At 36.1% G+C, this 22,241-nt stretch overlaps 1 protein-coding gene across 2 annotated transcripts in view; it reads right to left on the reverse strand.

Moving 5' to 3' along the window:
* TMPRSS15 (transmembrane serine protease 15) overlaps positions 1-22,241 on the reverse strand; it is a 128,790-nt gene that overhangs the window by 20,280 nt on the left and 86,269 nt on the right. For both annotated transcript variants that reach the window (XM_008520245.2, XM_070597419.1), the window contains 3 exons: positions 14,088-14,183; positions 10,544-10,593; positions 10,206-10,380 (listed from right to left, as the gene is read on the reverse strand). In XM_008520245.2, coding sequence (XP_008518467.2) covers positions 10,206-10,380; positions 10,544-10,593; positions 14,088-14,183 — 321 coding nt within the window. The remainder of the gene's footprint in view (positions 1-10,205; positions 10,381-10,543; positions 10,594-14,087; positions 14,184-22,241) is intronic.

Below are 22,241 nucleotides of genomic sequence, written 5' to 3' on the forward strand. Positions count from 1 at the left end.
AAGTGCCGGCAGAAGATCAATTCACCAAACACTGTGAAGAACTACAGTAGCACTGCTGAACAGAAGGAAAATGACAAATCTCCAGGAAAAAACCCTGAAGTCACAGAAGGTTACAATCAGAGAGTTCTACATACTTGTCATAAAGAAACTCAATGAGTTACAAGAAAACTCAGAAAGACAGTTCAATGAGCTCAGGAATAAAATTAATGAACAGAAAGAATACTGCACCAAAGAGACTGAAGCTCCTTCAGAAAAACCAAGAAGAAATTCTGGCTATGAAGAACAAAATTAATGAAATAAAAAAATAATGTAGAAAGTATAAAAAATAGAGCAAACCTTACGGGGGAGAGAATTAGTAACCTCAAAGATAGAAATCTAAAAATGCTTCAGGTGGAGGAGGAGACAGAACTAAGATTTTTAAAAACTGAAGAAATGCTCGACTCTATTAGGAAAAATAACATAAGGATTATAGGCATTCCGGAGGGAGAAGGGAGGAAGAATAGAGCAGATAGCTTGTTCAAGGTAATAATAGCTGAGAACTTCTCAAACCTGGGGAAATAACTGGATGTACAAGGACATAAAGTAAACAGAACTCCTAATTACATCAATGTAAGAAGACCTTTTACAAGGCATATAATATTAAAACTATCAAAAGTCAACGACAAAGAAAAAATATCAAGGGCAGAAAGAAAGAAGAAAACCATCTACAAAGGAACCCCCATCAGCCTTTCAGCAGTTTTCTCAGCAGAAATCTTACAGGCTAGGAGAGAATTGAATGATATATTCAAAATACCGAAAGGCAAAAAACTATCAGCCAAGAATACTCCATCCAGTGAAATTATCCTTCAGATATGAGAAAGAAATAGAAACTTTGCCAGATAGATAAAAGCCAAGGGAACTCATTGCCATCAGACCTGACTTACAAGAAATGATGAAGGGAGCCCTCCTGCCTGAAAGAAAAAAGCAAAGGTTTACAAAGCTTTGAGCAAGGAGACAAATATACAGACAGAATCAGAAAATTCCAGCTCTCTATCAGAATAGGTTAGCAAACAATTATTACATAAAAGATAAAGGGAAAGAAAGCATCACAGATAACTACAAACACTTCAGTTTAGTCACAAACTCACAACACAAAAAAGAATAATTTGTGACAACAAAAATATAGAAGGAGAAGAAGAAAACGATGGAGTCTGTTTAGCTAATGGAGATAAGAGGCTATCAGAAAATAGACTACCTTGTCTATGAGATCTTTTACACAAACCTCATGGTAACCACAAAACAAAAAATCAGAGCACAGTCACTGTCATACACAAAGAGAAAACTGAGAAAACCACCAAACTGAAATGGCAGTCAGAAATACAAGGGAAGGGGCTGGCACTATGTCTGAGTGGTTAAGTTTGTATGCTCTGCTTCAGTGGCCCAGGGTTTTGCCAACTAGGATCCTGGGCACAGACATGGCACCACTCATCAGGCCATGTTGAAGTGGCATCCCACATAGCACAACCAGAGGCACTCACATGTAGAATGTACAACTATGTACTGGGGGCCTTAGGGGAGAAGAATAAAAAAAAAAACGAGACTGGCAGCAATTGTTAGCTCCAGTGTCAATCTTTAAAAAAAACAAAAAAGAAATACAAGGGAAAAGAAACAATGGAAATATAGAACAACCGGAAAACAACAGATAGGATGGTAGTATTAATTCCTTGTATACCAATAATCACTCTAAAAGTATATAGACTGAATTCTGCAATCAAAAGACACAGAGTGGCTGGATGGATTATAAAACAAAAATCAGCAATATGCTGCCTCCAGGAAACACATCTCAGCTCTAAAGACAAACATAGGCTCAGAGTGAAGGGATTGAAGTAGATACCCTAAGCAAATGCCCAGCAAAAGAAAGTGGATGCAGCCGTATTTGTATCAGACAAAGCAGACTTCAAGATAAAAAAGAAAATGAAAAACAAAGATGGGCATTATATAGTGATAAAAGTGACATTCTACCAAGAAGTCATAATACTTATCAACATATATATGCACCTAACACAAGAGCACCAAAGTATTTAAAGCAGTTATTAACAGACTTAAAAGGATAAATTGGCAGCAACACAATAATAGCAGGGGACCTCAACACCCCACTTATGTCAAGGGATAGATCACCCAGACAGAAAGTCAAGAAAATAATGGCCTTAAATGAAACACTAGACCAGATGGACCTAATAGATATATAGAGAATATTCCATCCCAAAACAGCAGAATATACATTCTTCTCAAGTGCACATGGAACATTCTCAAAGGTAGGCCATATGTTGGGAAACAAGGCAAGCCTCAATAATTTAAGAAGACTGAAATCTTATCAAGCATCTTTTCCAACCACAATGCTATGAAACTAGAAATCAACTACAAGAAAATCCTGGGAAAATCACAAATATGTGGAGACTAAACAACATGCTACTGAACAACCATTGGATGAATGGAGAAATCAAAAAACATCTGGAGACAAATGTAAATGAAAACACAACATATCAGCTATTATGAGATGCAGGCACAGTGGTACGAAGAGGGAAACTTCTAACAAAACAGGCCCATCTCAACAAACAATAAAAATCCCAAATAAGTAATCTTAAACTACACTTAAAGGAACTAGAAAAAGAAAAACAAACAAAGCCCAAAGTCAGTAGAAGGAGGAAAATAATAAAAATCAGAGTGGAAATAAACGAAATAGAGACTAAAAAAGCAATAGAAAGGATCAATGAAACTAAGAGCTGGTTCTTTGAGAAGATAAACAAAATTGACAAACCCTTAGCCAGACTCATTAAGAAAAAAAGAGAGAAGACTCAAATAAATAAAATTAGAAACGAAAGAGGAGAAATTACAATGGATACCACAGAAATACAAAGGATTATAAGAATACTATGAAGGGCTATATGCCAAAAAATTGGATAACCTAGAAGAAATGGGTAAATTCTTAGAATCATATAACCTCCCAAAACTTAATCAAGAAGATACTGAGAATCTGAATAGACCAATCACAAGTAAAGAGATTGAAACCGTAATAAAAAACCTCCCAAAAAACAAATGTGCAGGACCAGATGGCTTCTCTGCTGAGTTCTACCAAACATTCAAAGAAAATTTAATACCTATCCTTCTCAAACTATTTTGAAAAATTGAAGAGGACAAGATGCTCCCTAACTCATTTTATGAGGCCAACATTACCTTGATAGCAAAACCAGAAAAAGACAACACAAAAAAGGAAATTTACAGGCCAATATCACTGATGAGTAGATGCAAAACTCTTCAACAAAATAGTAGCAAATAGAATACAGCAATACATTAAAAGCATCATAAACCATGATCAACTGGGATTTATTCCAGAAATGCAGGGATGATTCAGTACCCAAAAATCAATCAATGTGTTACAATATACAAACAAAATGAGGAATAAATAAAAACCACATGATCATCTCAATAGATGCAGAGAAAGCATTTGACAAGATCCAACATCCATTTTTGATAAAATGGGTGTAGAAGGAAAGTACCTCAACATAATAAAGGCCATATATGACAAATCCACAGCCAACATCACACTTAATGGTGAAAAACTGAAAGCCATTCCTCCGAGAACAGGAACAAGAAAAGTGTGCTCACTCTTGCCACTCTCATTCAACATAGAGCTGGAAGTTTTGGCCACGGGAATTAGGCAAGAAAAAGAAAGAAAAGGGATCCAAACTGGAAAAGAAGAGGTAAAACTACCACTGTTTGCAGATTACATGATTCCATATATAGAAAATTCTAAAGAATCCATCAGAAAACTATTAGAAATAATCAGCAACTACAGCAAAGTGGCAGGGTATAAAATCAACTTACAAAAATCAGTTGCATTTCTATACGCTAATAATGAACTAGCAGAAAGAGAACTCAAGAATACAATCCCGTTTTAGTCACAACAAAAAGAATAAAATATCTAGGAATAAATTTAACCAAGGAGGTGAAAGATCTATACACTGAAAAGTATAAGACATTATTGAAAGAAATCAAAGAAGACACAAACAAATGGAAAGATATTCCATGGTCATGGATTGGAACAATAAACATAGTTCAAACGTCCATCTTACTTAAAGCAATCTACAGATTCAATGCAATCTCAATCAGAATCCTAATGACATTCTTCATGGAAATATAATAAACAATCATAAAATTTATGTGGAACAACAAAAGACCCCCAATAGAAAAAACAATCCTGAAAAAAGAACAAAACTGGAGGTATTTCAATCTCTGACTTCAAAACATACTACAAAGATATAGTAATCAAAACAGGATGGTACTGGCAGAGACAGAGACACACAGATCAATGGAACAGAACTGAAAGCCCAGAAATAAAACTACACATCTATGGACAGTTAATCTTCAACAAAGGATCCAGGAACATACAACAGAGAAAGGAAAGTCTCTTAAATAAATGATGTTGGGAAAATTGGACAGTCACATGCAAAAGAATGAAAGTAGACTATTATCTCATACCGTATACAAAAATTAACTCGAAATGGATTAAAGAGTTGAATATAAGATCTGAAACCATACAACCCCTAGAAGGAAATATAGGCAGTACACTCTTTGACACTGGTCTTAACGGTGTCTTCTCGAATACCATGTTTGCTCAGGCAAGGGAGACATAAGAAAAATAAACAAATGGGACTACTTCAGATTAAAAAGCTTCTGAAAGCCAAAGGAAACCATTAACCAAATGAAAAGACAACCCACCAACTGGGAGATAATATTTGCAAATCATACATCTGACAAGGGATTAATTTGCAAAATAAATAACTCATACATCTCAACAAAAAAACCAATCTGATCAAAAAACGGACAGAGGGGCCCCGGCCCGGTGGCACAGTGGTTAAGTTCGCATGTTCTACTTCTTGGTGGCCCGGGGTTTGCCGGTTTGGATCCTGGGTGTGGACATGGTACTGCTTGGCAAAAGCCATGCTGTGGTAGGCACTCCACATATAAAATAGAGGAAGATGGGCATGGATGTTAGCTCAGGTCCAGTCTTCCTCAGCAAAAGAAAAAAAAGAGGAAGATTGGCAGTAGTTAGCTCAGGGCTAATCTTCCTCAACAACAAAAAAAATGGACAGAGGATATGAAGAGACATTTCTCCAGAAAAGATTTACAGATGGCCAACAGGTACATGAAAAGATATTCAACATCACTAAGTATTAGTGAAATGCAAATCAAAACTACAATGAGATATCACCTTATACCCATCAGAATGGCTATAAACAACAAGACAAAAAATAACAGATGTTGGAGAGGATGTGGAGAAATGGGAATGATCATATACTGCTGGTGGAAATGCAAACCGGTACAGTCACTATGGAAAACAATATGGGGATTTCTCAAAAAATTAAGAATAGAAATACCATACAATCTAGTTATTCCACTCCTGGGTATTTATCCAAGGAACATGAAACCAACAATTCAAAGAGATTTATGCATCCCTATGTTCACTGCAGCATTATTCACAATATCCAAGATGTGGAAGCAACCCAAGTGCCCATCAACAGATGAATGGATAAAGAAGATGTGACGTATGAATAAATAAATATATATATATATATATATATAATAATATATATACATATATATATACTACTTAGCCATAAAAAATGAAAAAATCATGGTATTTGAAACAAAATGGATAGACCTTTTATGTATTATGCTAGATGAAATAAGCCAGGCAGGGAGAGATAATACAATTTCACTCATATGTGGAAGATAAATAAACACATGGGTAAAGAGAACAAATCAGTGGTTACCAGAGGGGAAGGTGGTGAGCAGGAAGGCAAAAGGGGTAAAGGGGCATGTATACACGGTGACAGACAAAAAGTAGACTATTGCTGGCAAGCATGATGCAGACTATACAGAAACTGATATATAATAATGTACACCTGAAATTACAGTTATAAGCCAATATGACCTCAAGAAAGTAATTAAATAAAAAAGATAAACATGAAAAAAATAGGCAAATAAAACAAAGAAAAATAAAGTGACAAAAATATCATATATGCCAAATATAAGCAACTCCCAAGGTGGCAAAAATATCAAATATTTGCAATCTAAGTCAAAAGTACCTGTTCCCATAAGACAGTTGCTTCAACGTATTGTGTAATTTCATTTAGAAAGTGATACGTAATAACGTACACCTGAAATTTACACAATGTTATAAGACAATATGATCTCAACAAAATAATTTTTAAAAAAGAATGACGATATAGCACGGCTGACAAGGGAGCAAGCTTGAAGGGTTTCCCCAAACAGAAGGACTTTCTATAAAATAACTTGCTTGTTTTAAAAAAATATCAAACGTCTATGGTGATGCATGGTAATTAGTCTTTGGGTGGTGAATATGATGTAATCTACATAGAAATTAAAATATAATGATGTACACCTGAAATTTATGTAATGTTATAAACCAATGTTATCTCAATAAAGAATAGAATACAAAGAAAAAAAGATCAAGGACAAGAGAGATAGAATGGCTAAGAAAGACAGAAAGATAGGAAGGCTAAAAATAGCCTATTCCAGATTAAAGAAGATGAAAGATGTGTAGCAACTAAATGCAGTGCATTATCCTGTATTGGTTCTTGGGTTGCAAACACACAAACAAACCAAAAATGTTATGAAGGGCATATTTGGCACAACTGACAAAAATGAATATTTACTGTAGATTAGATAACTGTATTACATTAATGTTAAATTTCCATGATAATTCTGTGAATATGTAGGAAAATGTCCTTGTTCTTAGTGAAAACACAGGGCAAAGAAGTACAGCGTCTAATCTACTATCAAATTATTCAGAAAATAAATATTTGTCCGGATTGGAGAGAATGAAACAATGATAAGAAAGATTTCATAGCATAAACTGTAAATAATCGGTGAACGTCAGTGAAGTATACAAGAGTTCTCTGTATTGTTATTTGCCATTTTTGTGCATATTGGAAATTATATCAATATAAAAAGTTTAGAAAATACATGTGCTGAATGTCTCCTGGGCGAGACTTAGACTCTTCTTTTGTGGACCTTTCCTGTGCAGGAACAGCAGCACAATAAAATTTTTATTGCACATGGATATGATTCACAGTATGCCAAAGTATTGCAACATCTTAATTTGATCCTGACAATCACTCTAGGAGGCAGAGATCCTAATGGACCCCCTACAGATGAAGATGCTGAAACCCAGAGATACTGTGTCACATGCAGCCAGTAGCATAGGTACGATAAAAATCCTGTCCTCTGGTTTACAGTCAATCTTGCCTTTCCAAATCTCCCTTTAAAGGCTGGAAAAGAAGATAGGTCAATGATAGAACAACAGGACAGGTGCAGGGAAATTTAGCGATAGCCAGGAACACTAAGGCTGAGGGATGGGAATGAGAGTGTGGACAATAAGAAGGCAGACAGAGAAGAGCTGTCCAATTAAAGCATTTAACTATCTTCAGGTTAAAACACCTGGAACAGATTTCCATTGAGGACAAGTCATTTGAGTGGTATAATTTCAATAAGTTGCTGATCTGGGTTCTTCTTTTTGTTTTTTTGGTGAGGAAGATTGGCCCTGAGCTAACATCTCTTGCCAATCTTCCTCTTTTTGCTTGAGGAAGATTGTCATTGAGCTAACATCTGTGCTAACTTCCTCTATTTTGCATGTGGGAGGCCACCACAGCATGGCTTGATGAGTGGTGTGTATGTCCGCACCTGGGATCCAAACCCATGAACCCTGGGCTGTCAAAGTGGACCATGCAAACTTAACCACTATGCCACTGGGTTGGCCCCTGGGTTCTTTTTATTAGGAAATTAAGCTTTTCACTACACAAGTAGAGTTTTAAAAACATAAAAGACAGGCAGTATTAGCATATGGCTAAAACTACTTTTGTTTTTTTTTGAGAAAGATTAGCCCTGAGCCAGCATCCACCACCAATCCTCCTCTTTTTGCTGAGGAAGACTGGCCCTGAGCTAACATCTGTGCCTATCTTCCTCCATTTTATATGTGGGATATCTGCCACAGCATGGCTTGACAAGTGGTGTGTAGGTCTGCACCTGGGATCTGAACTGGTGAACCCTGGGCTGTCGAAGTGGAATGTGAAAACTTAACTGCTGAGTCACTGGGCCAGCCCTAGTAAAACTATTTTCTTTCATGAAAGTATCTGAAATAATACCAGAAACTTTCTTGCTTGGTTAGAGACATGAAATAGAAAGCAAGAAAACTCTTGGTGACTGGAGAAAGAAGAAATCATACCACTGAGTGTCTAAGGAGAATTAAGTGCAAGGTTGAATTCATCACAATTTTATTACAGCTCACATTTGTTTGCTTGTGTTCAAATTGTGACCGTGTGGAAACACATTTTATGTCCTACATGACTGAACATGTGTTTATATTAGATGAAAACACTTTTCTACTTTCCTTGTATATTTGTGGTTTGAAAAGACGTGATATTGACATCGTTAACCTACAATAAGCACATTGGTAAGGTAGATAATTGAAAGATGTAACTAATATTACTGCAAGCCTAGTTGACATTTAGAAAGCATATGTTCTGCAAGAACATCAAACAGATGAATTTACCAAATCCGAGGTTAACATGAGAGATTGCTAACTTACTAAGACCTATCTATGTACAACAGAAAACACTGCATTTTTAGCTAAAGATACCTGTTACTTGTAAGAGAGTTAGGGTATAGGTTATCCATCAGTGACATGCCCAAGGCATAGAGTATGTATAGGTGAAGTTAAAGTCATGTTTAGCAAGGGATGGGAAAGTGGACTGGTACAGACGTTTGTTATGGGATGGCTGAAAATAGATTAAAACATAATTATCAAGAGGCAGCAAAGTCAAGAAGGTGGACTTTAGACACAGGAGAGGCTGTAGTTTAGTCACCCAGATACAGGGTGTAATGTATAGAAGCAGAGAGCTTTAGATGTAGATGGGGCAGGACCTCTGATAGTCCTTTTGGAGCCCAGGTAATTGGCCAAGCTGGGATCTGGCTGAGGGTCCTCATTTCCAGGTTCCTAGGATTAAGAGTTCAAGCTTACGCTCCTCTGCTAAAATGGGTATTTAGGCGTGGGCTCAATCCTTTCATACTTGCTCCCTGGCCGTCCCTATCTCCCAAACAACCTTTGCAACCGTCTGTGTCTGATTATTGTCTCCATCTTTCCAAGAACTTTCAATGTCTGTGTTGGTAAGGAGTTAGTCTTTTAATCTCGTTAAGTATGGCTTCATCTTCCATTCTTGAGCATATGTGGTTCTTTCCTCAGAGGTTCCGAACGATGGCTACCAAGAGGCTCATTCTAATCCCCACAGGTAAGGTCTTTCTCTGGTGGCCTCTTTTACTTAGGGGCAAGGACCCACCCTAGGTCAGAGCTTATGAATTCTCTCTGAGGAAGCTATCTTTTTTCCGAGCGAATTCAGAAGCTCTGGAATGGCATTACCTAAAGAGGAGACCTTTCAGGCGGAGCAGAGAATTAACAGATTCTTGGGCCCAGGAATATTTATTTTCTCCTCCTTTTCTCCCTGTCCCCTCCACTCACTCTTTTCTCCTGTGGCACTGCTTTAGGAATGGCTGCCTCTAGAGGGAGAAGATAAATCCTAGAATTCAACATGTATTTTATCGTGTTATATTACAAAAAAGATACAGTTGATATTACTTCTAAGTTTTAGTTACAGATAGCATCAAGATAGATCTGACTTGAGAAATAGGTAAACATTTTTATCCTAATTCACAACAAAGTGCTTACACATGAATTTCTAAGAGCACGATTTTTTATCTGTAACTTGAGAGCTAGCTATACAGGCTTTTTTGATATTGACAGTTCGCTGGCAATAAATATTGTCCTAATTGACTGATAAACAGAACAATTTATACGTTAAAAACTAACTTTACACCTTAAAAGATGCTTAGCTTGTGAATAGGTAAAAATTCCAATTTTTATGTATGTAGGAAACATAATACTTGATGTATCTAATGAGGAATGATTTTTAATTGAACTTTATTTTTATACATGATTTTAATGGGAAAATGATTGGAAAGTTTATAGTGTCATAAATATTGGGAACATTCCCCTCATGAGCTGGTTTTCTGAGGCTGCATGAAATGGGGTGCACAGTGTCTGCTGTGGTCATCTTGTTTGGGAAGGGACACTGTGGTGTCACACTCACCCATACACGCAGTGCGCGGCAGACACTAGCCAGTCGCTGCCAACGAGAGAAGCGCCACAGAGCAGCCGGTCGTTATAAGACAGAGCAACGACCCAGGGCCAGGCTCCTTCTTTGGCATTGTTTCCTCCAACAATCTTTGGGCTGACTTCTTGAGCCACCAGTCTTTTTCCACATGCTATAAAGATAGTTCAAGAAAGAATATCTATTTTATTTTGGTGGATTTCCTCTGATCATGAATATTGAGTGGATCACTACAAAATAACTTCAGGTGACATACCAATTCATTCAGAATTTTAAACTGAAGGCTTAAAAGAGAATACAACAAAATATTTACTCACCTTTATGGTTACATTGTAATAGAACCAGTGAATCCTGTAAACACTGTTCGCTGTAAGAGAGGAGCAATTATGTTTCAGAAATTGTGTACCTAATATTTTAAAGAAAAACAACGTAGGTTATCCTATTTTTCTTTATTTTTAGTAAAATGGACTTTATCATATATGAAACACAGGGAGGCTGAAATGCACAGCAGAAAAATCCTCAAAGTCAAATAGAGCTGAGTTCGCATCCTTAACTCTACCCCTTACTCTTCATGTGATTTTGAATAAGTTGCTCAATATCCCTGAGACTCAGTTTCATCGTCCACAAAATGAGGGTAACAGTACTTAGTTTATTGGAATTTTAGGGGAGTCAAGAATTACTCGTAATGGAATTCTCGTGCATTACAAAGAACACTCGATAAATGATAGCTACTGTTAGTTTGCTTGAACCAATGTGGGATTTTTGTCATTCTATAATACGGAATGTGCCTCAGTATTGCTCATCAGAGAGCTATTCAGTGCCCAACACTGTGCCAGGCTCTGTACTTCAATCAGGGAATTCAATCATGAATGAATCATAGTCCCTGCTTTGGAGGGAGGCAGACCTACGAACAGGCAAATATAAAATAAAGTGTAGGCATAAATAACTTGAAAACTCACTACCTGTTTAAATATACGGATATCAACTTTTTTCAAAGCCCAGAATTCTATTTTAGACAAAATTTGTTTTAAAATGTGTTATACTTACCAACCACTAGAGATCAGTATAATACAAGGAATTAAAGTACTTCCCCACGCTATTTCCTGACGCAGCTACTGCAGACATTGGTCTCTTTAGCATACACATACACACATGCAATTTAATGATTTCTATTTCTATATTTAACTACATCTATTGTGTGTATTATTTGGATGCTTGAAATTTGGGGGAAAAACAAAACAAAAACACAAAGCAAGACCCAAGATCATAAGTACAATCAAAGCAATGCAATGTTTCTAGAACATACAAGATAAGGTTTGTTTGAAATCACATGCTTTTGCGTTTTCTGATTGACATATACTTTAGAATAGAAGATAACGTCAATTTGAATATAAGGAAATAATATACTTAATAAGCAGTGTGCATTTATATATATCTATCTAGACATAGATATATAAATATGTATTCCTAATTCCCCAAAGAAGAAGCTTCAATTAACTCCCCTTCTGTTATCCACTCATGGTTAGTAGAGAAGTAGTTTCCAGGACGTTTCTCAGCATACCATCAAACTTCATCCATACACTTCCTATATCTTAATACTCATCCTTGAAAATCTGTGTTCAAAATGGTTCATCATTCCTAGATATTAAACAAGGCTTAATACTCTGTGATACTTAATACTCTGTGCCTACTAATTTCTTTTTAGCAAGCACAGAAGAGTTTCTTTTTAACTTAGTAGTTAACCATAAAATTAGACTGAGCTTAGCACCTCATTCTTCATGCATTTTGGTTAATCAAAATTTTCACACAACAAACACACACATGCAGTGTCTCAGTACGGAGCAGTAAGTTGTTAATCTCTGGTCAGAATGAGCAGTGAATCCAAACTTTGTCCGGGTGTATTTGGAAAGATTGGAGAGAAACAGACTGACTGTCCTGACCTTTGGTCCTGGAGACAGAGCGAGCTTAACTGGCTGTACAGGAAGAAAGACAAGGCCCTGATCCTGTGTCTTTCTCTCAGCCCAGCGGGGTGATCTTGTGATACAAATGGCAGGGGTTATATCTATTGTATTGACAAAATGAACTAGTTTTTCTGCCAATATATGCCCAACACCATGGCCTTTTTTCTTGTTGAAAAGGCTGTGCTTTCTCTTTCTTTCTCCTTGCCAGAACTGCTATTTAAAGTGAGCTGGTGCCAAAAGTGGAGGGGTTTGCATTCAGACAGACTCGAGTTAGAATCTCCAGGTTGCCCACCAGCTTTATGAACTTGTCCAAGTCACTTATTGGGCTTGTTTCCTCACCCTTATTGTGGAGCAAGACTACCCAAGTCATAGAGCTTTTGCATGGACTGGAAATAACCTCTCTAATATTCATATCACACTGTCACATGATAGACATTCAACAAAGTATTTGATAAGCACTTTGTAACCTGTATCTAGCATCATGCTTGGAACACAATGTTGATCAACAATGTTAAGTCAAATTTCCTTTGATACCTAGGACTACTACTGACGTGGTCTGAAGAACTGGAAGAAAGGGAAGCCCGGTACCGGTAGCTGCATGAATTGTACATTTCCAGTTGTATCATGAAAGATTGCTGGTACCATGTTGAGTGGCCTTTTCCCAGTGGTTGGAAATAGTAGCCTGAGTCTTGCCTATGCCTCATAACAGCAGAAAAAAATGGGGATCTAGGTCACTAGATTTTCCTAGTTGGAAGAATTATCTTCTTTGATATCATCTTCCTTTCCTTATTTTTTTTATTACAACTCCAGTGCAAGACTGTTTTCAAAAGCACCAGTTTTCATGCGACAATAAATGTAATCATCTCTGCAACAAATTAGGGAAATAAATAAAGGTACATATGTCTGATTTTCTGCCAACGCTGTATAATGCGGCTAATCAACAGAGAGATTAAGAGCATCCTGGCTTATTGATGTGATCAAAGTCTCAAGTATCCATGCCTATAAGTGGTGTCTCTTTAAAGTGACATGAACATATGTAGAATAGGGACATCAATGTAAGATGATACTGGCATTTTGTTTATAAGCATGGAATAACCCAGTTCTGCTCTGAAACATGCATATAATTAAGGTGAAAAGTTTTTATTTTTTCCCTTTTTTTCTTACTCATTTTTGAATGTCTATAAGACATAAATGAAAGACATTCTCAATATACAAATGGCTCAAGATCTATAATAGTAAGGCAAATTTAGACATGCCTTATAGAAAGGAACTCTGGAAGCCTGCTTTCTCCCTTGTAGATGCTTTGCTTCATCCCTGGTGAGACTAATAATGTCAGTCAAGGCCCAGCAAACATTTAAATAAAACAGTCAACTGTGAAGCTCATTGGTACTAAAAATACTCCTTTATCAATTTGCTTTACTAGTTGAGCTCACAGAAATGGTAACTTTTCATGAATAGCTGAATAATTACTAACTTCATATTTCACTGTTGAGTAGGTTAAACAAAAAACAACAAGCTAATGCTCCAGCAATAACATCTTAAATTCTCATCTGTAGCTATGGCTTCTCCAGGTTACTTTCTTCCCACCCACAGCCAGCCTTTAAGGGAACTGTAAAATTCAGAAGCCAATTTCAACAAAAGTGATCATTAATGCCCAAACAGGAGAAATAACATAGTCTAATGAGATCATTTGACCGTCTTACCATATACGTAAGGGTTAGGCAATGTTATCAGATAGGATCAATTAGATATTGTTTGAGATTATCTGAAGAATAAAAAAGCAGATAACTTTCAAGATTATATGACTAGTATGTGGTGGCATTAAAATCTGACTGGCTTCAAAATCTATCTTCTTTGCAGTCCATGTACAACTAATCCAAGAACAGATTTTGGGACTCACCTTGGTGTTAGTGTTAAGCTGCCATTAGATGCTGTGTTTAATTTTACAAATGGTCCACCTTCAGTAGAGTAGATTGGCACTGATGAGTTTTCACTCCTAGGGAAAAGCACATATGGGCAAAATAAAAATACAAACACAAAGCAATAAACTAAACTTCGATTTATTTAATGCTATGGACAATGAGAGAAATTATAGAATTCCATAGAAAGAGATTAACATTTTAATACAAAACTTCAAATGTTTTGCTATTTAAAAGACGGTGCAAATCAGTAGAAGAATTACCCATAATGACACGAAACATAATTTTAATTTTTACATAACACCTCTAGTTATTTGCATGCTCATATGTTACGTCACAAAGTTGAAATCAGCGCATATATAACTTGAGTATCTGATTTTTTCATTTGATTTTTCTATAATGACTGATAGTTTCTGTAATGATCAACTTTAATGACAACCTTACAGAATTGCTTCACCATAATTTATTAAAGTGTTTTCCTGTTCAGTGAAATTCATCTTTTAAAAAAATGCATGTTGCCTAAGAACAATCTCGAAAAAGATGTTCAGTGTTTACCTTTCAAAATATTGCTTTGTTCTTGATATTTCACCCAATTCAAAGCCTAACTAGCCCTAATTTAAAGCCAGATGCTATGTGAGATGCTGTCACAGCAGGGCTTGATAAGCAATGTGCAGGTCTGCTCCCAGGATCAGAAGCTGTGGACCCTGGGCCACTGAAGCAGAGCACACGAACTTAACCACCCTGCCACAGGGCCGACCCCCGTGTTCTCAGTATTCTTATTCTGCTGAATGCCTACATGTCTTGAACATTCTTCTGGCAGTTTTCTATGTTCCTGACTCTCTGGGACCAAGGATTTTCCAAGTGTATTCTCCACACCAGCAACATTATCCTCACCAGAGAATGTATTAGAAATGCAAATTTCCCAGCCCCACTCCAGGCCCATGGAATCAGAAATTCTGGGGGTGGGGACCAGTGACCTGCCATTTAACAAACTCTCCAGGTGATTCTGATGCCTGCTAGTCAGGGAACCACTGTCATAGCCAAATATAATATCTATTTCTTTACTTTTTCAGGGAGCTGCTTTTTGGTTTCCAAAATGACTTCTAGATACCTGATAAGCAATCTGTTTTAAGGCACTGATAAATTTAATTCTTATATCAAGACCCACAAAATGGCGGCTGCCCCAGTGGTCTGGGCCACATCACAAATCTAAACCTAAGTCAGCCCACACTTACAGGAAACACCTCACTGTCAAGGAAACCTAACATACACCAATCAATTCTGCAACTCAACTTTAGCTAGCTCACCATATTCTGGAATATAGGACCTGGGGGCCTTACAAGGAAATCCCTGACCTCCTGGTCAATAATGCACTGTGTCTGCAATGTGTCTTACAACACTCCATAGAACTCACTCTTGCCTAAAATCCCTCAGGAATGGTGTTCTGTGAGGCATGGAACTCCCCCAATTCATCAATTGTTTCCCTTGAATAAAGGACATCAAACTCATTACTTAAATTGTTATAGTTCTGTCATTTGACAGTACTCATAGCTACATGGTTGAACATCTTGAAAGGTAGTTCATTGAAAATGTATCTCGGAGATGTGGATTTAAGCTCTTCCATTATCTCTAGCTGTTTTTATTCCAACACTTGGCTATCTCTTTAAGACAGACCCTGAGGAGATGCATTAATTTCTCTGCAAATTCAAACCAAAATCTGGACTAAATTAAATTGAAAAAAATATTGAAAAGTTATTTATAAATGAGTTTTTAATCTAGTATCTATTTATTACATACCTACCACTAGCGTTGCATGATAATGGGATTGGAAGTTAAATTTTTAGCATAAGTCTATTCTAGAAGAAAGGAAGACTAGAGGCGAGACTTTAAGAATAAAGAACATATGGAAAATGCTAATTGTTCTACCCTGGGATTCTCAAATGCGACATTTTTACTATCTAGCTGAGAAAAATAGAGATTATATATGCATATGAAAAAAAGACACATATATCTTATATTCTGAGATTGTCTTCTCTACATTTTTTAGTCTCAAAATTTACATGAGAAAACACACTGCAGTTAATGATGCAGATACATTGTTTTGGGTTATTTAGAAGAACTAGATAAAATATTTTTTTGGAAAAATTCTAATCATCTAATCTGTTAAATTTTTGTAGCAAATATTGATGTCAGCAGCCTAAGAGTGGAATATAGAGACCATCAGATCATACAGACATTTCCAGGTGTCAGTGCTGGATCTTAGAATTTGGAATTTAATTTGAGACAGTCTACCTGCATTTCAAATCCTGCCAAGTTGAACTTATCCTTGGTCGGACTGAACACAATTTATTCCAATTTTTATTCACAGTCAACAGAATATAAGCAGCCTAAGAAGTTTACAACAAAATATCTCTTATTTTAAGAAATGATAGAGACAATAAAAATATTTTCAAGATATTCTCAGAAAACTAAAATGTTAGCAACCACATGCTGTCACCATTTATTTTCGAAAAACAAAATCTCAGAACAATTGAAAAATTAAATTGTTAACAGAGAATACTTATATTAAGTTCTTCAAATAGAGCATGCAAGTGAGTCTCTCCCTGCCTCAGTTTCCCTTTCTTACAAGGAAACGAGTTCTTAATTTTTAGAGAGGCACTCTGTGAAGATCACAACTGGAGTTTGCATTTTTTAAATCCTGAAAATGTTCCAGCTCTGCAGATTTTGATAATTCTCTCACGCATTTGTATAGCTGTTTGAAATCAGTAACGGTTTGGTATCACATAGAAACGCCCATACATTACCTTGTTGACATCCTAATGCTTCCTGACCAACTATTTCTAAACCTTCATTACCATTTTTATGTTACATTCCCTCAAAAGGCCCCCCAAGCTTCAGGGAAACCTCATTCTATGTGAGAAAAGAAGCATATTGATGCAACCCAAGCATTATTATTTTTTAGGTCATATCTGGAGTACAAAAACATAATCAGATGAATTCTAGAGAGAGAAAGAAGGCTTTCGCAAAGCATCTTGCACAGGATTAAATCTTCTTCGTCTTTTCTTAGGCCCTGCTTAGGTTTCCTCTCTTTTGTCTCATCCTCAGACTGTATTTGCTGTGATAAGAATTCCTCCCTGAAGCAGGAGCTTAGGTAGGGATGTTTGAAGCTTTTGGATACACTAAAGCTAAAAAGAATAATAATGAACGTTACAAATACTGCAGCCAGGTACTGTAGCTCATTTCACACCCCAAAAGGTTTAAGTAATGAATTGAGACTGTTGGGATTAGCTGAAAAGCATTTTGGAGAGGGATGGACCTTTCTTTTCAGATTGGAGGGAAAGAAGGGGATTGCTTTGGCAGGGCAGAAGGTGGGGGAAAGCATTTTAATAGGCAAGGAAATGGAAAATGAAAGCGATTTGAGGCAAAGGATGGCAAAGTATCCTTCCAGGAGAGTCAGAACACGTGGGTAGTTAGGTAAACACCATGACTGAACTGGATACATTTATAGCAGCACACCTGGCACTCACCCAGCACTGATAGCTCTCAGCAAACAGATGAGCTTAATTAATTTTATATTTTCTGACCTCACTCTCAAAATTTTGTGAAAAGAAGAAAACAGAAGAAAAGAAAAAAATAGAATAGAAAAAAATTATCTTCACCTAATCAATTTCCTTCTTTGTGCAAGCTTCCTTATTAAGAACAAGAGAGAAATTGATGGGTCAGTCTGATAGCTTCTCTCTACTATCTTCCAGATGTAACGTATTGGGAAGGAACAAACTCCTGGTATGTCCTACCAAAAATATGGCTGAGAGAAGCCACACAGAGGGTCGATTGTCAGAGACAGGGTTTCCACTGATAACATCTTGGACAACATAGCCTTAATCCCTTGTAATATAACCTTGACTCATTTATAACATAACTTTCTCAGCTGCCATTGCATTTTACTAATTTGTGACTAAGAGGCATATGACATACACCTCCACATTGACTATGAATTTTTCTCAAGTGCATATATTTTGTTCAACACATTATTACTTTATAAAGACATAAGTGCAAAATTTCCTTTAGAATTTAGTGTCAGAAGAAATTTCTCTTCCCTATGGAAACTGTGACACATCTCATAATTAAAGTTATGTGGTTTTTAATATTTTCCTTTTTGCATGGGTTTCCAGGAATCTCAGACACAAATATTAGTAATTATGCTGATCCTGTATATTTTATAGATTTGCCTCCTTATTTCTTTGGGTCTTATTTTCATCTACTATTCTCTTAATCTTCCTGTGTATACTCTTCCTTATAAATCATCTCAGTTTCTTTTGAAAAGATATGGGTATAAAGAAAAAAAGAGAGAATGGAAAAAGATAAGAGAGAAAAGAAAGCAAGAACAAGGAAGTGAGGAAGGAAGCAAAAAATAAGGAAGAAAGAAAATAAGAAAAAGAGGAAGAGGAAAAATTAAAGGAAGGGAGGAAGAAGTTATATTATTCTATTAAACTTTATTAATTTTATTCAAAATTGCCCTTGGTCTTATAGAATATTCTGCATTATTTACAGGTTGAAGAGTTGGAAATACTGTTGAGAAGGGAAATAGAACAGACAAGAAAATTTTTGTTATTCATCTCATGGGGACATAGTTTTCTCCTGTCCTTATCTATTTTAATTTTAGAATATAATCCGTTTCCATTTTAGAATAGAATCTCCCTCCCCAAATAACAGTATCTCAGGAAATGATAAAAGGATAAAGGGGGAAAAACACGATCTCTTGTTGTTTTCATATAAGACTAAAAAGCTATATGTTGCAGAAAATTATTGGCAGATGATTCACAATTATACCAAAACATAAAAAAAAACTTTTAAAAATCTTTTATGTATGTAATTATATTCTCAGTACTCTCTTTGTTACACAAATCTCCCTGGGATTACAAAATACCCATTAGTGTGTAAGTCAAAATAAGCGTTAGAGGCAATGAGAATTCTCTCTAAATTGTATCAATACAAGTAAGTGATATTTCACAGAAAAAGAGTCCCTTAATTCCCAATAAGATGTTTTCAAATACTCAGTGGGAGAAATCAGAATTGAATTTTTCCAGGCAAGAAATAACATGGGCCTGTGGTTGATGGAAACATAGCCATGGGTCTTTTTTCTTTTTACCCTTTTAATGACATCTTTCTCATAGTGGTCTTTTAAAACTCTCTGCTTTTGTTTTCATCTATTGGGGAAAAGAAGTTTTCCACAGAAGTTAAAATAGGCTAGCGTCAGAATGACAAGCTAAGGAATCCCCCAGATTAAGTCAGAGATGACTGTAATAGGGTATGTAAACTTGGTTACAATGGAAAAAAAAATCGACATTTTTCTCTATTTCACTTTGCTTTTTTGTTTTTGTTATCAGGTAAAATCAAACTGCCACATTTTGAAGATGTTTTGTACAAGTTCCATATTTTCTACCGAAACAAATACACAAAGGTTCATGGTTCCTTGGTCATGAGAGGATGACTCTATCAGAATCACCTGGGGCTCTTTAAAGCCCCAAGACCTTGGGGCCTCACGGTACCTAAGGTCTAGGATGGGGGTCCAGGGAGCTCCTAGGAGTCCTTGATGACATGTAGGGGTTCGTAGTTGGATGAGAAATAATTACGTCTTTCTTTTCACTAACCTCTAATTGAAATTTAGTCTTTTCTTCCAATACAAATGTAAGTGACTAACCACAATATTATTAGCAGCCCCTGTAATTTTGTCACCAAAACAAACATAAATATCTTCATACCACATTGCAGTTGCCACATACATCTAAAAATATCATTTATACTCATCTTTGATGTTGCTGTAATCAGTAGAACCACCAGTAGATCTTGTTACCTTAATAAAGAAATATATACTACCATATCATATTTTTAATATTTTGATAATTATTTTCAATGTAATTGATTTTCTTTGTAATTATGTGTGTGTTACTTTAGGCACTTAAAAATCTGAACCTAAGAAAAAATTGGTAAATTTCACCAGCCTGCCAAAAGTGTCCATGACACACAAAAGAAGGTTGAGAAAGCCTGCCCTAGGTAGTGGTTCTCAAACTTTAGCATGCATCAGAATCACCTGAAGTGCTTATTCCAACACAGATTGCTGGGCCCTGTTCCAGACTTTCAGATGAGTTTGTCTGAGGTGTGGTTCCAGAATTTGTATTTCTACACATGCATCCCAGGTGTTGCAGCTGCTGTTAGCTTAGTCCTAAAATCACACACTGGGCACCACCGATGTAGGCCACCTTGAATCCAAATGTCTGGGACCAAGTTGAGCTGATTCTAATGTATAACCAGGTTTGGGAGCTGCTTAGGCAATTCTTGGATTACACTTGCTTTCACTCTCTTGCACATAGCAGACACAATTACCTAATCACTGTGTTTTCCCCAACCCTATTAGACAATAAACCTATTAAAGATTAATATTAGAAAGTGATACAATTACTATGGTTTGTGATTGATTATTTTCTTTTACTTATTATTTATTACTTTTTTTGTTTGAGGAATATTGGCCCTGGGCTAACATATGTTGCCCATCTTCCTCTATTTTTTCTCCCCAAAGCCCCAGTACGTAGTTGTATATCCTAGTTGTTAGTCCTTCTAGTTCTTCCATGTGGGATGCTGCCACAGCATGGCTAGATGAGCAGTGCTAGGTCCACACCTGGGATCTGAACCTGCAAACCCTGGGCCCCCAAAGCACAGCGCGTGAACTTGACCACTATACCACTGAGCTGGCCCCTCTCTTTACTTATTTTTAATTGATACATTTCTAATTTTAAAATAGGAAAAATCAGATATAATTTGTAATTCAGGCAAATGATGAGCTTTTTAGCTTGGTCCATTAACCAAGTAAAATAATTCTTTTCCACTATCTTGCCCACAGCTCCCCACTCTTCCCTTACCACACCCATCTAACCCGAGGAACATAGATAAGAATAAAATACAAATGTCCCTTAGTGCTGAACTTGCAAATTAAAAATAACAGAAAATATTATTTACTTTTGTGTAAATTTAGCAAATAAGAGTAAATAATTTAAAGTTGAATGTAGTAGTTACATTTTTTCTACTAATTCCCATATCTTATCTTTGTTGTTGTTTTATGTTAAGTCTTTTCTCACATGGTCAAAAATTTGGGAACACTGACAGAAAATATGGACAAGAACAGGAGCATTATTTGTCCACCAATTTCTTTAACTAATATGAAACATAGTTTCCATTTTCAGTTTTTCAAGACCCAGCGCTAAATTGCAGATAAAAATTTGTTGTGATGCTTAGATAGGAAATTAAATCATTATGCTCTATTTATTTGGAGGCTTATTAAAAATACATTTTACCCCTCACCCTCCAAAATTTTCAATACACCTCTGAAATAGAGGAACATTGAAGTAATTCCATTTCTTATTTTGGGTTTGAGAATGAAAGTCTCAACTTGATGTTTCCAATATTTGAACTGAAGGTATCTTGCATATGACTATTATGAGACTTAAAAGTTAACATTGACGCCTGATAGGCTGCCTAATAGGGATCCATGTAGCTACTTCTATTTTTAAGACATTATTATTTCCTAAATTCTGTAAAGCTGTACAGAACTAACGACTCCTACTTCTTAATGGCTTAGCAAGGCGAATTGACTGCATAGTTCATTTATTGGGTACTATAGTAACAGGGTAGTGTGTTTTCCTAGGAAATATCATTTTAAACATCACTACTCTAAGTTTCTTTAACATTTATTCTCACGTTAGTATAAAATATTCTCTTTCATACTTTGATCAGAGACATGAAAATGTTATTCAAAGCGCTTTTTACTTATGCATACTATAAACGTCAGAGAATGAAAACGTTTCATTTAAAAAAGAGAAGGTTGATGATATCTGCCTTACATGATGTACCTGAATATGTGGGAAATTGCATTTCGTACCCCATCTGCATAAATAATCTTGAGAGTCTACAGTGCCTTTCTAATAAATTGACTGCTAAATTACTTGCCACTGTAGCAAACACATCATTTTAAACTCACTAAGTTTTCTTTCAGTTACCATGCACTACTCTAGACAAATTCTCATTAAGGCTATAACTTTCTTTCAATTACTAGAGCACTATGGAGACTATTTAATAAGTGA

Source organism: Equus przewalskii, chromosome 27 (genome assembly GCF_037783145.1).
Source record: "Equus przewalskii isolate Varuska chromosome 27, EquPr2, whole genome shotgun sequence".
Lineage (NCBI taxonomy): Eukaryota > Metazoa > Chordata > Mammalia > Perissodactyla > Equidae > Equus > Equus przewalskii.